Below are 17,550 nucleotides of genomic sequence, written 5' to 3'. Positions count from 1 at the left end.
TTCATTTGCACTTTAAATCTAAAATGAAGTGCAATCCAGAAACGGAGGGCACACTTGTGGTCTGGATCTTGAGGTTGGAAGATGTGGGAGTTTCTAGATCTTGTTCCAGACAGTAAGGAGGAGGGTTTCAGAGCCCACCCTGACAGTGACACACTTTCTCCAAGGTCACACATCCTGGTAGGGCCAGTCATATTCACATCCCACCCCCAGTACATTTAAGAAAACCCTGGCAAATTCCCAAAGAGCATAGAAATCTCAGACTTGAGCTATGTTTCAATTTTGATGTCTGAATTGAAAGAGACCCTTGGACTGAAGCACACACCACCATCATCAGGACTTACAAGCTTAATTACAGAGAAACCCAAAGCTACTAATCCCTATGTGTTACAGCCTGAGGAGGCCGTTACCATGGAGACCACACTTACATCTTCTCCTTTGAGTGTATTTGTGTGGCAGAGGGAGGGAATTGTAAACAGACAGAAAGATCAAACGAGACACGGCACGGTTTGCTGTCAATATTTTACATTATTACAAGGACATAATAAAAAGAGGCTCTGCAGACCAATGGATGGTAATTGGTCTCCTAGAAGAAGGCTGTCCAAAAATGGCCTTATTTTACAAAAACGGTGGACCCGTGCTAAAAAAAAACATAGAAGTCAATTTTCAGTATGTTCTATAACATTAGCCAAAATTCAAAGTGTATTTCTTCTGAATGTAGAATTTAACAAATAAATACGTGTTAAATACAGATCTGAGACAGTCGGCCGAGGCAGACCACCAGCCACTTCCTCCACTGTTAGGGTTGTTGACAAAGCCGGAGAAACCACCACGGACCTTGTTCCCATGTTTTATGCTTGACATTTTCAGAAGCACCCTATTTCCAGTGTTTCTTTTATCCACTTCACAAATATATTCTTTTAAAATAATAACAACAAAAGATTAAAGGTGCTTTCATGTGACATTAAAATGACCGTCCATTGGCATTGGAGGAACTCCGAGAGCCACCGGGGTGCTTGGCTCAAAGTGCTAATTACAGACGGCACACCTAGCCCACTGGTGACTGAGGGTGGCCCTTCCTCTCACCACTGATCTCACCTCCTAGTGACAAGCAGAGAAATGACTCAGAAAATCATTTCTGTACCCGCTCTCTGTGGGCCTGCGCTCAGAGAATGGTGGGCGGGCAGCCTGGGCACCAGTTGACAGTTGTTTCTGTCTCAGTGGGCCTGACTCCTGAGGACGTCGGAGTAGCCTGTGGGACTCTGAGCGCTCACCTGTATTTCCCTCTACTTCCAGGGACCTTAACTTGTGTGGCCGCATGGTTGTGCTTTCGGGGAGTTTTAGCATTTTAGAGGACTCACCAAAAGCACTCAGACCAAACAAAAAGCTTACACACAAACCGTAATGCAAAGACAACGGAATGTGTACCATCGTTCATCCCTGGTCCCCAGCCGCACAATCATTTATATACAAAACCAAACCAAACATAAAACCTACAGGCATTTAAACATAGTCTTTAGGTGTTTAACTACAGAAGCTGATTCAACAGGCAGTCTGGGTGGTTTAAGGAGGATGTAACAGAACGGTCTCGAAAGAACTTTGTCCACATGGAGAACTATCACAGGACAACAGACATGTTAGTGAGGGGAAATTCCAGCAGACGGAAGGGTATTTTCAGTCTCTGGCCACTTTGGTCATGAATTGGAAGCAGATGAGCTTCTTATGTTAGATCTGATCAGATCACCTTGATTGTTCAAGAAGCTGCAGTAACCTGCTGAAGCTGGGAGTCAGTTTCACTGACACTGAATAAACCTGCCTCCGCTGGGTGTGCTCACGTACTGTGCCCTGTGGATGTGGAAGGCCTGGGACCTAAGGGGTGATGGGACTGTGCCTTCGTAGGATTGGTCTTCTGATTGCTGCTCCAGGAGGGCAGCTATAACTAGCATGGAAGGGGGACCCACAGCACCCCACACCCAATTAAAGTGCAGCCATCCTCGGGTGGGGAGCAAGTTTGTTTCCAGCCTCACTGGGTGCACACACTAGTCTGGCATTTCTTATGAGTTGGCAGTTTTCCCCACCAAATTCTTTGTAAGAGGAAGATTCTTAAGTAAGGTGGTTTTGGTTAAAAAAAGAAAAAGCATGAGATGGTGAGTTGAAAAAGATGGTTTCCTTACACAGGGATCCATCCACATCCGTCTGTCTGCTTCTCTTAGCCCTGAAGGTTCCAACATAGGCCACTTAGAGACCTGGGCCTCCGGGAAGACAGGCTCACCTGTAATGATTGTCAGGCACTCAGTGCTACATGAAGAGAAGAGGAGGCAGGGTTTGGATGTGCCCTGCAGGTTACTACTGGACCTGCCTTGGATCTCCTCGTAGCATTCTCACTTACTCTGATGCTATAGAAATTCCCAACAAATAAGAAAGGGAGTGATGTTTGGTTTTCCAGGAAGGAGGCTATTGGGAAACCACCATGGAGTGTTGATGCTTTCACAGTGTCCTGGGGGTATTTATTTAGGTAGACTGGCTTTGAATTCAGGTCCTCACAGTGCCCTCTCTCATGAGGCTTTGGAAAATCATTTAACATGACATAAATTGAATAACTTAGATACTGCTCTTAAGAAGGGTACAGAGAATACAAAGTGGGTTATTGTAGACTGATGTGGGAAGATGGGATGCCCAGGGCTTTACAGTAGATTATTCCAGCATTTCTTTAGGCAGAGGTCAGCTTACTAGCCCAAGAGAATAGGGACATCTTCAACATGGACATGCCCACGGGCAGTAGTCTTTCTGTCCCTAAATGTCCGAATGCCTTGCTGGTAAAGATACTCATTCAGCATACGTGGCACCTGGGCATACAGCTCGGCTCACAGGCTGTATGCTCTGGCTTCTTGGGTCTGCATATTCCCTGTAGGGTGCGAACCCCTGAGAAGATACTCTTGTGTTTATAAGCCAACGGTGAAGGCCTTTCTGTTATGGCAAAGCAACAAAGTAACAAGAAGGCAAAAACAAGATCAGAGAATAGTGCCCCTGAGCACTCCTGGGCCAGACATGGCAGATACGAGGGGACATGCTCTGTGGCAGGTCTGTAACTGCTACAGAGCACTCCAGTTGCATCTTACTGGTTTGGGTGCACAGTTCTGAAATTCAAGAAGAGACTTCAATATTCTTGTTTGAGGATTCTTACAAGGCTAGTAAGGAAGCCAAACCTGCCGGTTAGTTTTTCATTAATAGAGTAAAACTCAGAAACATTCCCAGCCTCTCCCTGTAGCACTGGCGGCTCACACACAGGAAGGCTGTTACTCAGTTTACCCATGCTTATGAAAGGCTTGCTTCCCGCCCTCTGCACTCTTGCCATTCCCGAGACAGCAGGGACCACACGCCCATCAGTCAACTCAATCCCTTCAAACAACTGCTTGGAGGTTTGAGGTGTGTTGTCTTGGGCAGTAGCAGGCCTCCCACAGCCCGAGGCTGGCTCACTGGGCTTTTGGGCTGGGCTTTTGGGCTTTTCCCCGGGTCTCATTGGTGTTCTCAGTGCTGCCTTCCTGGGACCCCTTTGTGGGATACACACTCCCTCACCCTGCTGTCCTGTGCTCTACCTCAGAATGTTTCTTAGGTAAAGTCAAACTCATCAGCGCCCAGTGCTGCTCAGGAGGGTCCCTCAGCAGGGCCCTCAGTAGGAACCATTTAGCCAAGGGTAGCCCAAGCATGTTCTCATTTAGGACACGTCAGCCCTGGCCTGTTCTACTGCATAAAAGTGTCCTAATGAGATGGGAAGCATTGTGGCCTTCACCTAAGGAATGAGCTCAAGACCTAGAAGCTTTGGCTACTCTCCTAGACTGAGCGCATGGGACCACGTGTTCACTGGGTAGAAGACAGTGAGGGGACCGGTACCTCACATGGTGTCAGCCCTGGGTGGAGTGCCAAGTGGCTCCTGCTTCAGGGAGAGGCCCTGGCATTGAGGTGGTTTCTTTGGGACGAATGCTCTTTCTGGTTTTGCAGGGGAAGGGTCTGGCCTCCTGGAGGTTTCCTCAGGGCTCCTGATGACAATGACAGTCTCCGTCCACTTTGTCTACATGCTTTAGGGAGCTGGTTCTTTCTTGTTTTGGCTCTCTGCAGGCCACCTGGAATTCAGTGACAGATCTCTGCGCCCCAGCTCACTAGTCCTGGCCACTGTAATGAGTTATTTCACAGCAGGGTTATTCCCAGAAATCTGTCACGTTAGCAGAGTGACAGCAATGCCATTCCTGAATGCCATCTTTGCATTAGTGGAAGGCAGAGGGACAGTTTCTGGGGTGAGGGGGGGGCATTTCTCATACTGACTCAGGGTGAGGATATAGAGTTGATTAACCACCTGTATTAGAACACGATGTTCAAAGGGGCATATTATGGGAGCTTAAATCTGTCTCAGTAACTCCTAGCAGGGTGATCTTGCTGGCTTTTAAATCAGGGTCTTTTCTTATACAGAAATGACATTTTGGGTTCTCAAAAAAGTATTCATTTTTGACATGAAATTAATAAGCCCAGAAAAATGTAAAGTAAAAATCTAGTAAAACCTTCTAATGGTATAGTAAATCTGTTAACAAGAGGAAATGCTTTATTTTCATAGTAAACTCTCATGCCACTCTAACAGTCATTTTTCATATTAAACCTTGGATTCCACCTTCTGAAGATGTTGACACACACGTGAGCTTTCTCTCCGCCTTCCTCAGCTGCAGTGGTGCTGTTTTGTATGAGGGCTCCGATCTCCAAGGAGATCACCCGTGACAATCACATCTACTGACAAGAGGCAGGGATCATGCCAATGGTGTGAAAGGAAGAGGACTCAGGCGGACAGCCCCTTAGATGTCACTCTGCTTCAAGGACACATGGCTGACTACAGGATGCTGCAGACCCGGCACATTACAATGATGTTCTGAACACTTGGAGAGCATGTGAGGGTCACGCCACACAGCACAGATCTGTCCTGCTGTGCCTGCTTGCTCCCTGCCCAAATCCGGTGTGTGGCACGTAATGCCACTGAAATGCTTGTGTGACAGCCGTCTCACCACAGTGCTGTGGTGATGTCAGAGGAGCCAGCTGATGGCAACAGAGGCCAACACAGAAGGAAACTTGGTTGTTTTAGGAAACAAACATAATCTTAGTCGTAGGAAGTTCTGTTTTCTCCGTGAGCACGCACTGAATGACTCCAGGCTGTACAAGGGATATCCGTGAGAAGGTGGCCAGATATGAAAAGGGAACTGACTCTACTGTCCCTGTTAAGTCTTGGAAAAAAGAAAAAGAATCACTTGGGACTTTCCCCTGTGGACCTGATATCAGGATGGGCTGAAAACAGGCCTAGTAATTCTTTATCGTTTTCCTAAGAAAACGGCTTTGAGAAGAAAGCTTAGGTCACACAAAATCCACATCGAATGTGGCTGTGGGAGAAAAGTTTGCTGTCTCCAACAAACAGACCTCCCATTTCTCAGGGAGGTTTCCTGGTGACTCAAGGTAGGCGCTGCATTGGGAGTCAGACGCTCATGCTCACCAGCCTTCTCCTGCGTGCCCAGACTGCTGACCTGAAGGAGCGCTCGCTGCTCAGTGCAGGCCCCCAACGCTCTTGGCTAATCTGTTAGTAAAATAAAGATCTGTGGCCAGGCTTCGGGGCGTCCACACCTGTGTTACTGGGGTGCCACTGGTTATGATTATTATTTTTTTAAGTAAAGGCATCATAGACTTTTGTGCATTTCTGCAGTCTCTCTTCCCTAAATCAACTTGCAAATCAGAACTGTATTTATATGTGCACTTTTTGGGTATGGATTAGCCTCCTAAAGTACATAATTCCAATAATTATCAGTGACAGAAGGGATGAATAAATTATGCTTTAAGCGTAACAAAATTAACAGTAAGAATGTTTTGCATAAGCTTTTCTTAATGCACGTGCCTATGTTAAATTTAATATTCTGTATGACTGACATGATCCTGAAAGGCTCCCGATGAGTTAATCTTAAACTATACCTCTGCCTGCACTGGGACAAAGAATAAAATAGAATTTAAATGTTGCAGATGTCATGATGTTTTGAAAAGCCTTTTTAACTTAAGCCAAGAGTTATGATGTGAATTGCAAATTCTGAGAGCCTGGATGAGTGAGTGTCAGCGCCAGCCATGTTCTCTGTACCCAGAATGCAGGGATTACCTTTCTCGTCCTGTTCACAGAGTCAGAGCCAAGCCGGCCTCCTGCCCCTTGCTGGGCATCCACTGCTAAGCAGTGAGAGGCTGTTTCTTCCCCTTTCATAGACAGAGTGTATTATAGACAGATTCAGTTGGCTCCCGAGAGGCAATGTCTTATCTCTTTCTGAGGGCCGGCGGATGCCTGGAGAGCAGGACACTTCAACATGAATGCCTGAGTTTGCACTTGGGGTGCCGTGCCGTGTGCCATCAGGGCCTCTGCTTATTTACAGGGTCGGACCCGTGGGAGGGCTGTGCCCGCGGAGGAGGGAGCTGCTTTGTGTGCTGCAGTGTACTGCTGCGGGCAGGCTCAGTGTGCCTTTATTTCAGCCTGCATGTAGGAACCATTAAATGTGTATAAAATTAGCAAGGAGGTTGAAATAATAGAACAGAGTCCTTCTCTCTTCAGCTGCCTCCTTCAAAGTCTGATCCACGCTCTACACGGCCAGGAAGGGAGGAGACCATCTCTGGGCCACACTGGTTCTGAGACAACTGCGCAGACCATGGGAAGTTCCCCGAGGCAGCTAAGAGGCAGCTCAGCCACACCCTGCTCTTACCTGCCTTCACCTTAATGGCTGCTTGCATACCGCTGCGTTCTCAGTAACATTTCCAGCGAGTGGCTTTAGGGGGAAGAGGAAATGGAGATGTGGGCATCCCTATAGATTTTCTTCATTAACACTGACTTGGCGCCTGGCCCATCTATTTCATTCATAGCCGCCCTGCACTTCAGTAGATATGGGTGGATGTGTTTGTAAATGTGAATCAGGGATTCTGAAGACCCAGAAACTGGTACAAGTGAAGGGAATCCCATTCTGGGATTGTCTCCTAGGATGAAGATACACAACCAGAATCATGCTGTTCTTCTGTGGGCTTCAGTGTCTTTAAGACAGTTTGCATGGGCTCAATGAATCCTGAAAACTTTCTTAGACCTTGTTAGTGAATCGAGACCCAGACACGGGTTCTGTGAAGGTGGAAAGCTGGGAGGAAGGGGGCGCTCTTGCTTTCTTCTCCCTGGTGAGCACTGGCTACCTGCTCTTTTCCCAACCTGCCCTCCTGGTCACACATGCTCCTTGTCACCCCTGTCCTCTGCACTGTTCCGCAGAAGCAACTACCTCTGTCCCCTGGGCTCTCTGGGAATTTTCCACACACCATTTTCTGTGGCCTGGCTGAGGGAAGCGAAAGGCAAACGACATGGTTGTGTGATGTTCTCACAGGAAAGAAGAGAGAAGCCCGAGGAGGTCCAAGCGATTCCCAACATATGATTCTATTTATAGATAGAATCTTGCCTTGGCAGAGTGGAAAGCCAACTGTGGTGGGCACGTGTTGTGCAAAACATGGGCTACCAAGGCTGTTTATAGCACCAACTGAGGAGGGCCGACGGCAGAAGACAGCAGCCCAGAGGCTGTGCCCGGAGTAGAAAACTTTGGCAGAACACCAATGTTCTTCGGTATTAAAGATATCTTTTACCTTCCTGGGAGGCCTTGCTCTTCTCTGTACAGGGGCATCAAATGGCAGGGTTGTTGTGGTTAGCTAATACGGCCCTGGGTAGGACTATTTATTTCTTGAATAAATTTGCCTTTAACATATTTAAAGTGGAACATACTTTAAAAACCCAGTTAATAAAAAACATAACCTTCAAAGATGGTTGCAGTAAGGTGGTATAAAGTCAGGGTGACTGAGGACAGAGTCCCGCAGGTGGAGTCTAGCCCTGGGTGGCACTATGTGATTTTCTTCTTGATGGCCGTGAGCTCTTTGTGAAGGTCACTGAACTTAGGGCGGTTTTCAGGCTTGTAATCCCAGCACTTCATCATGATTGTAAAAATTTCCTCGGGACAGTTCTGTGGGGCTGACATCCGATACCCTGAAGATTCGAGAGAAGAGTTGAGAGCTCAGAGTGGGGGTGGGTAAGACCTAAATACCCACATGGGACATTATGCCGTGTGCAGTAAGTGGGGTAGAAAGCAGAGACCTTGTCAGTGTCATAAATACCCTCTCAAGCACATACACGTGGGCGATGCAGGGCACACAATTACAGAGCCACATATTTGTCAGTAAGTCTGAAGTATGCTCTAGCATGCACACATGCCTGTTTTAGTTGTTCTAAGAAGTGGCTTCCAGAATTCTCAGGCAGAGCAAATGTAGGTGAGGCTTACACACGGTCAGCAGTTAGCTGCTGTATAGCTGTTGGAGGCTTGTGCTAGGAGGTGTGTGTCCAAGGCAGGGGGCCACCCCACACTCAGGCTCCACAAGGCAGTCATCTGAACAACATTCCTCCTGTTGGAGGCTGTGCCCCACACAAGCATGTGGGGTGCTACTGCCATCTAGTCACCCTGTCTCCCTGGAGCACCCTGACATTTCTTCAGACTACAGCTTCTTGCAATTCCTTCTGGAAACTAGATGCATTCTCACTTGGAGAGTTAAGGGATTTATCTCGTGCAGAGTATAACACCACTCTAAGGTGGTCTAGATAGAGGGAAGCTCTCTCTTTCTGGGCTGAGAGCCCAGCGGATGTACCTGACCTTTACTTACTGTGATATAGCAGGACTGGTACGTTCACAGTTCACACTCAAGAACTGTGCAATCGGTTAGGAAACAAATTGCAAAAACAAGCACCCAAAAAACAAACAGAGCCAAGAATGCTTTAAATATGTTTACGATTGTGCTGCCAAGTTCCCGGCTCTGCCTAGCTGCATGTTACCTCAGGGCCACAGGTCAGACAGGCCTGCAAGCATTTGCTTTTGCTCTGTAGAAACCATAACATCCATGTACTCCAACACGGATCCCTAACAGCCTCCCTCATAACATCCATGTACTCCAACACAGACTTCCCTAACAGCCTCCCTCTTGACTGTGTCCTACACAGCACCACTGTGACTCCTCTCTCCCAAAGCTGGTGCCCAGAGTGTCATGGGCACCAAGGACGGGTGGACACCGATGTGGCCCACGCAGGCCTTCGCTCACCCACCTCTCTCCACTTGTTCCCGTGCTTGCTGGTTTGTCATCCCAGGGTACGGACAGACTCCCAGGCTGAAAGTCTCCCAGAGCAGGATGCCGAAGCTCCACACGTCACTTTCAGAGCTGTATCTCCCTGGAAGGAGACGTCATCACAGCCAGGTGAGTCAATGGAATGAGAGGAGTGGCTCTGCCTGTGAGCGTCAGCCCGGACAGCACAGTCAGGCTCCCACCGCTGCCACAGCGACATCCCATTCTCAGCACTTGTGTTAATTCCAGGCCCAGTGATGTTAACAATTAAATGGGGTCTTCAGGAGGCTAGTTCAACTAAAAGAGCTCTAACGGTTCTCCCCTTCCCCAAGAACAAGCATTCAGCTTACATCCCCTGTAATCTGTGAATGAGATGAAAGAGAGAGAGAGAGAGAGAGTGTGTGTGTGTGTGTGTGTGTATTTGCACACATCAGTGCCTAGGAGATATTTAAATAAGTCAGATTCCTACAGTTTGGTCTTCTGCCTGCGTCATTTTCTTTCCAGTAAAATTACAAACAAACTTAAAGCAATAAGGAAAGTTTCTTAACTTCAATTTTGTTTTTTTTACTCATCACTGTTTACAGATATTCTTACATGTTTAAGGGTCTCGTTTTCCCCACTGATAGTTTCATTTGCCGAAAATACATTTACCCATGTGCTTTGAATAGACGGGAATTGACATAGTGGGTGTTAAGACACCCTCTTCAGACTACACGGTGTTGGGTTTGTGAAAATCTCGTGCGCCTGCTTTACTGAGCTGCAGGAGCTGAACTCTTAGGAAGTTTTTTGGTCGCTTTCAGCAGCAGAAGCATAGAGATACAATCCTACGGAAGAAGCCTCCTGGAATGTGTGCATGATATCAGGGAGAAGCAGCAGGAACATCCCTCCCAGGCTCCAACACATGGCACACACATACTGTCACAACTAAACTCCACTTGCAGTAACGGTGACAGCTTGTGCTTTCTGCTTTTGAGGCGAGGTCTCCTGTGGCCTAGTCTGACCTTCAAGTCCAGACCCTCCTCCCTGTCTCTCCAGTGCTGGCTCTCAGGCATGTGTCAGCACACACAGCTTGAAGGTCTCTCGAACCATAGCGTCTTCTATCCATCTGCTACTCCAGGATTTATAAATGCCACTCCTAGAAAACTGCCCTGCACCTCTAAAAAGGAATGGCCTCTTTCATTCTGGAAGAGAGTAAAATGACCAGAGTCTGCCTGTGCTCCCAGGGCTCGGACGCCATTCCCAGCCTGCAACGCTCGCTCACTATCAGCTGCAGCTGTGGGAATTGGCTTCCAGGTTGGCTGTGAGGTAATTGTGGACATTTCTAGTACTGTGGGCTAGGAAAATTACTTTTCTTCTCCACACACCAAGTCTTTTCATGAGACTCATTTGGTGGCTAAAGGTTGAGGCTATGATTTGTAAAGAATCCAGTTATGTAGACTTACAGCTTATCTGGTACAGTGTTGTTCAGTGGAGATCAAGAAAGGCACCTCGTAAACAGATCCCACTCGGGCTCTGCCACCTGCCTGACCTCTGAACCTGGCTAATGTCAACACTGCAGAGTAAGCTGAGGGCACTGTGCTGTTCTTTCAATGGTCCGACCCTCATGGCACCCAACAGGCTGGAGAGAAGGCTCTAAATTTGCATCAGCACGGGGAGGAGGTGTCTTGCCCAGGCCAGGTGGGCAGCAACACGGAAGCAGGGAGTCCTGAACCCCTCTCATTCCAGGGTCTCAGCAGTTACATCACACCACTTAAGTGAGAGGATTTCTGCGTAGTTATGTTGTCAGCTCCATTATCGTCTCCAGTCAAGCAGGTGGCCAACAGTTTACACCACCCAAACCCTGCCCTCCCTCCCTCCCGAGTCTCCTTCACATCTATGGTTCTTCTGTCACCAGTTGCCATTGCGTGCATGTGTCGTGTGTCTATGTATATGTTTCTAAATGTAGCCTATTTGGTCCATATAATGTTACTTGTATGTTTTCAGGGTGACCTATTAGTGTGCTCTTCCCTAGGAAAGACCCCTTATCTCACCCCCTGCTGGAAAACCTTTTCAGTAGTGGACAGATAGATGACTTCATTTCTTAGTCAAAGATCAATGGACTACCTTTTCTTTATAAACCTAGTACTTCTGTTGACAACTGGACGGAGGGTAGAGGAGAGTCGTGTTGTCCAAGTGTAGACATTTAACTGCTGGGGAGGGCTGAGGGTTGAATGTGAGATGTCCCTTATAGCTCATGTGTGTGTGATCAATGGGTCCTTAAGATAGGTTGATGTCTGGGAAGGCCAGGAAGCCTTGTGGAAGAAGGCCATCAAGGGCAGATGTCGATGCCTTGTGCTCCAGCTCGACTTCCTGTTTGTTCTGTTTCCTGATGCCACATTTTCCTTGCCAGGAAAGACCCATGTCCCTCTGGAATATAAGCTGGAAATGAACGTTTCCCTTGAGTTTGACAAAGCAGGGAGAAAGTAACTAAGATCCAGTCAGGCCTCCACAGGTCCAGTGAGTGTGAGACGAATGTCTGACTGGGGCAGGGAATTAGGTAGCTAAAGATGGGGGTGTGGCACTCTTTAATACTACCTGACTCTTTAAAATGTTTTAAGTAACACAATACGGCTTAATCCAACAGCCCTAAGCCAAAGCTTCTAGAGGACACAGGACTGTTTTTTATCTCCCTGACCTCTTAATGGGAGACCTGGGCAACATTTCAGCAGCCTGAGGCAAACATGAGCGATCAGTGGGGAAGATAGGGATCTAAAGTAAGTAAACACCTGGAGTACAGCACGAGGCAAGGACTTTCATGAGGTAATTGCTATCCCCAACCCTGTTTAAAACAGCAAAAACCATTACAGGACTCTGAAGTCAATCTTCCCCAATAAACTCAGTGAGAGCTTCCATGCCTACTCAGGCTGGCCCTGGGGCTCTGTCTTTCTCAGGCTCTTCCTCTTGGACTGGACAATTATACTAACCTGCACTGTCATCTATGTCAACAGTGTCTCCTCCTCACCAAAATCCTTCTGTGTCTTACAGAATCCCTATCATAGGCAACAAAAACAATGTCCCTAAGTGTCAACCAAAGAGCTTCCTATTTGTCCTTTTTACTTAAAATACTTTACATCTGTGTGGTCCACGTGTCTGAAGTTAGTCCCTACATTTGTAAATGTAGGCTGGTATTCATTAAAGCGGTGTGTGATCAAGAGGCCCATTTTTACTAGCCATAGCATTTAAATCATGAGAAGAAAATCTAGTCACAAAGGTGTTTACAAATGTTTTATATCTAAAGAAAACCTCTGTGCAAATACGAGTGTTTTAGACTTCTCTTTCACCCAATGATCGCTTCCTTAGTAATGCAGCCTATAAGGAGTAGCACCCACTTCAGAGAAGACTCCTATGGGAGTCTGCTGGTTGCTAGGTTGGTTTGCAATCACTAGAAAGCTCACAAAAGCCCTTCTTGCTGGCAGGAAGCATCTGAGTCAGCCTCCACAAGCCAATTACACTCAGATCTTTTTTTTTTTTTTAAGATTTATTATATATAAGTACACTGTAGCTGTCTTCACACACACCAGAAGAGGGCATCAGATCCCATTACAGATGGTTGGGAGCCACCATGTGGTTGCTGGGATTTGAACTCAGGACCTCTGGAAGAGCAGTTGGGGCTCTTAACCGCTGAGCCATCTCTCCAGCCCCTACACTCAGATCTTAGAAACAGTTTGGTGGCTTCTCAAGAAGTTAAACTAACTAGTTTATACTTGAATGATGGGCTACTGGGTACAGAAAAGACTCTTGTGTGAAAATGCAGAATAACCCACAGTTAACAGCTGTGGTAACACGCAGTGGCTCCCGTGTCATCTGTGGAGTTTCTTACAATAGCGATGTCTTAAAAGTTTCAGTGGAGAAAGAAATCCCTGCTCTTATGAAAACAATGTCTACCTCTCTTTTTGCTCAAGATTTATTTAAGTTTCAGAGATAGAGGCTAAGCCCAGGATCCTGCAGAGTGAGGGTGAAGACTTGACCGTATTTAACCTTAGATGCTATTACTGGACCAGTGACAAGACATTCACACTCATGGGCCAGAGTCGCAGCAGCACCTCATGTACAGCTGTGCAGATAATCACATTCTGCACAACAGAACTCACATGTCTAGTCATGTCTAGTCATGTTCCTTTACTGGTTCAGCCTAGCAGTCTCGCACATAGAGCACTCCTGTCTGTGTCCAAGAGCAAGGTAAGAAATGTTCACACCGTTCTGTGTTGCCCCTCAGTAGTTCCAGCCTGGATGCTGCCCTACCCCAACCACGCCCCTGAGTGCTCCGTGCTGACACAGGCCACATTCACTCTCAAAAGGAAACCCAGAGTCTCTCCCTACCATAATTCAGTGCTTCTGGTGCTGTCCACTTAATGGGAATCTGCTTTAAGCCAGAAGATGAATACACTCCACCGTCTTCTTGCCGAGACATCCCAAAGTCACTGATTTTCAGAGTATTATTTTCACCTACCAGGCAGTTCCGTGCAGCCAGGTCCCTAGGTTAGAACAAGATGCAGAAAACACCCATTAAAACACATTGAAACGGCTTTCACATTTATGACTTCTGCACTTTGCATTTTCACATCTGCAGTGTATTTATACTGAGGTTAAGAATGCTTGTGATTTACCAGACTTCCCATCAGTTCTGTCACAGGTAAAAATCACCCAGGAGAACATTTGCATATGGAGCAGGCCACATGCTAGTTTTCTAGGCACCAGATAGATTTCCATTTAAATAGAAAAAACTCCCATTCTCTGTTAGAGCAAGTCACAGTGGAGAGGCTGAGAGCATTTGACATACTGTTTACTAGCTTCCCTGGGGCAGCACTGCCCTAGAGCTGCTGGGATAAAGGACTGCCACCTATAGTGCACCAAGTGACGCAGTCCCTGCCGAGTACCGAGTACCGCACCTGGTCAGTGGTGCCTGAGACTGGGGCTTTCCTTTTGTATGCCTTGACCTTATTCTGTGTGGTAGAGCCATGTGGCTATAGCAAGAGAGCAAACCCAGAGCCCCCTAAGACAGGGAAAGGGGGTGGTAAGGAGAAGAGCAGGGAAGCTCCTCCCTGTTGAACTCTACTCACCATAGGCTAACAGTAAGGTCCCTTTCCTGAGACAGGTGAGGGGATGCAGCAACCAGATCCATCATAACGCACGTGTGGGTAGGTGCAGGACCCTACGACATCATTATGGTCCAAAGAGCTGCTGTGAAGGGACAGACTCACAGGAGGGAGTCCTAGTAGACAAGCTTGTAGGAAGGACTCTTTGATAACTGTATTTACTCAAAGACCCGAGGGAAGGGTGTGTGTCAGAGATGGTTTCCAGACATGATGAACAGGAAGGTGTGAGCGGCGGCACCGTAATGACTCCGTTAGAACAGCAGCATACAAGGAGCCTGCTTACTCACACTCGAGTAGCCAGACATGTCCTGTGATTAGATTTGCTTCATGAGAAGGCTTATGCTACTGAAGTAGTTTTCACTTGTGCGTGTTTGTGTGTGTGTGTGTTTGTGTGTGTGTGTGTGTGTGTGTGTATGCTTATAACAATAAGCAGTCGATACAGTGGTAACTTGGATTTGGATGCCTTGAGTGACACAGAAGTGAGAGCTAAGAAAGGCTTCAGCACACAGGAATTCCCCAGCCCCGCCCAGTGCAGAGGAAGCTTGCAGGAGTCTATGTGCAGGCTGGAGTATGATGGGGAGCAAGGCTAATAATGCAGGGGGTAATGTGATCCTCACACATGTGGACTCTGTGAGTCTGCACAGCACACGGATCCAGTCTGGACAAGTATGCGGCACATGGCAGGTGCTCAAGAAACAATCGTGAATGGATAATATCTTATATAAATGTTCCAGGCTGGAGACAGCCACTCTGGTTTTTCATTTTAAATTATCTTCTCCTGAGTAAATAGCTGGTTTCTACCTATGTGTTTTTGGAACACACATATTGGAAGTCTTGAGTCATATTTAAGTTGCTTTGTGAAAAGTGGTGACCCTGGGCCCTGGATGGCTTTGAACTCATTTGGTCTTCCTGTCCCAGCATCCCAAGGGCTGTGGTTCCAGGTGTGTACTATCATGCCAGGTAAGTCTAACTTGTGCCTTTAGCAACAGACACATAAACGTCTCATGGGTGATGCTGTTCCCAACGGTATTCAACTACACTTGCAATTACTGAACACGATTATGATCAGAGAGATACTATTTTCCCTTTTTATCAGGGAACTTGGCTGGCTGCCCCTACAGTCATTCACAAAGACACTTGAAGCACTTTGCTGATTTGCTGGGACTAGTTCTTGTCATTGGAGCAAGTCTCACCACAGTGAACCATGAAGGAAGCCCAAGTTAAAAACTGAATCTGACTCACTGCCCAGTTTTTAAATGTGGCAGCTCACCACACACTCCCACTGCGGGAGTTTCCTCCAAAGGCAGTGACAGGGAATGGCTGGCTCACTATGATCCTGCATCTGTAGGAAGCTGCTATCCATGTCGTCTTGGGAACTCCAGGCCTTACCCACGGTAGAGGTGGCTGTACCACATCCCATTTCAGCTACCCAGCGGTGTGGCCTTGGCATACTAAACTGTGTGTTACTTATCTGACAAATATCACTTGGCAGGATTAGGAGGGAATGTTTATGAAGTGGCAGCATACAATAAACACAGCAACACCTCTTTGGGCAAGCTACGGCTGTTTTCTTCCTCTTGTTTATAGGTTAGTAGTACTACTGTTGAAACCACTACTGGCACAAGAGGTCCTGGGACAACATATGTAAATCATTTTCCAAAGCAAGCCAATGCGGGAGTACATGATGATCACAAAGGAAATGGGGCAGCACCCGGAAGCATGCTTGCAGAGATAATCAATGGTGTTTACACACTTCCACAGGCTTTGACATTTTCTTGAATTACTGAAAGAACAAACATGTTAAATCTCTCGTCTGGGTGAGGACTGGGCTCATCTGGTTTTGGAGATGACACTTCAGGTCTTTCTACAGTGCTTCCCTGCTGCATGGGAGCGCTGCACACTGAAGTGGGATCCAGACGGGAACTGGTCTACTGACCAGGTTCAAACCAGGCCAAGTGCCGTTGGTGGCATTAGATTTCATGACTGCCTCCTTTTTCTTTTACTTTTTTTTGGAATGAGGAGGAAAATGTTTTTAGTACCTTCCTAACAGTAATCAAATCTAAATCTGTTGTTAGAAACCATGAAGATGATCTGTTGGAGATTTTCAAGAGGCCGTGGCTGTATTTAATCCAGAGGATCTACTTCTAATGTTACATTTGCTTTGAAGAGGAAAACTACATAGCATTCTGCATCCAGATAGTCTTCAAAATCCACAGTTTGGAGCTTTGTTCTCTCAGAGCAGTAAGATCATGATGTATTCACCTACTGATTACAAGACCTTCAGATAAGTTAGTTAAACAACAAAGATTTTGCAGGATTCACACATGTGATTCTGGGGTGTGATAAAAACTTGGAAAGGCAATCCAGGTGTTTCCTCTCCCTTCTTCTGCAGCTTCCCCCAAAGCAGGCACAGAGTAGGCACCTGACCCAGAAACAAAGACTCCAACAGAAGCTCTGTCTTTGTACCAGACAAAGTGATACTTACAGGCTAGTGTAGGGAATGTTAGAGGAGCATAGGAGAGGCTCACCTGATCCAGGTGTAAGCGTGCATGCCTCATCTGAAGCCCCAGGTAAGAGTTTTGTGGGTCACTCCAACACTCACATAGATAACTAACATTTAAATCGCTACAAGGTCTAAGGTTAATGGGCCTTGTTGCCTAACAGCAATCAAAGCAGAAATTTAGTCTGAACCTAACAATATTTTGTGGTAATGATTTTGGTCTGTAGCATGCTATGACAGGGACTCCAGGTCTACACATATCAACACTACAACTCAAACTGCTTAACAGGTCTAAATTTCTAAGTATGCATGGACTTGTAGTTCATTTGGTGGCATGTAAATGTAGCATTTGGGGAAGGCCTTAGGTGACAAGCGACTAGTCTAGATCCTAAACACAAAGGGGAAATGTAATCAGCAAATGCCAATCTTGGCAACTAGACAGTAGAATAGAAAAAACTTCTTGGCAACCATGAAGATAAAACACACTTGCATGGAAAGGCAAGAAGTCTTGGCAGAAATGTAGAAATAGTTAAACAGCAATATTACAACTCAACATACAATATCTGAAAAAACAAACACTTGACAGGTGTATAGTAGACTTTGTTCCAACATTCAACACACTCAAGGATAAAATACGAAACAGTCAAACCAAAGAACACAAAGAAAACATGAAAATGTGGACAGGGTTTCAGGGACTTCCAAACTAACAATCAAAACATGAAAGTAGAGAGA

At 46.6% G+C, this 17,550-nt stretch overlaps 1 protein-coding gene across 14 annotated transcripts in view; it reads right to left on the bottom strand.

Annotated features, from left to right (window-relative positions):
- Positions 1-505: 505 nt before the first annotated feature.
- Positions 506-17,550, bottom strand: part of Fer (FER tyrosine kinase) — a 306,999-nt gene continuing 289,954 nt past the window's right edge. For 13 of the 14 annotated variants that reach the window (XM_039083433.2, XM_063267046.1, NM_001395758.1 and 10 more), the window contains 3 exons: positions 13,543-13,697; positions 9,167-9,289; positions 506-8,062 (listed from right to left, as the gene is read on the bottom strand). In XM_039083433.2, the coding sequence (XP_038939361.1) occupies positions 7,920-8,062; positions 9,167-9,289; positions 13,543-13,697 (421 nt within the window). In that variant the 3' untranslated portion in view covers positions 506-7,919. 14 annotated transcript variants of the gene reach the window in all.

This window comes from Rattus norvegicus, chromosome 9 (assembly GCF_036323735.1).
Source record: "Rattus norvegicus strain BN/NHsdMcwi chromosome 9, GRCr8, whole genome shotgun sequence".
In the NCBI taxonomy this organism is placed as follows: Eukaryota; Metazoa; Chordata; class Mammalia; order Rodentia; family Muridae; genus Rattus; species Rattus norvegicus.
This window is presented reverse-complemented; position numbering and strand designations above follow the sequence as displayed.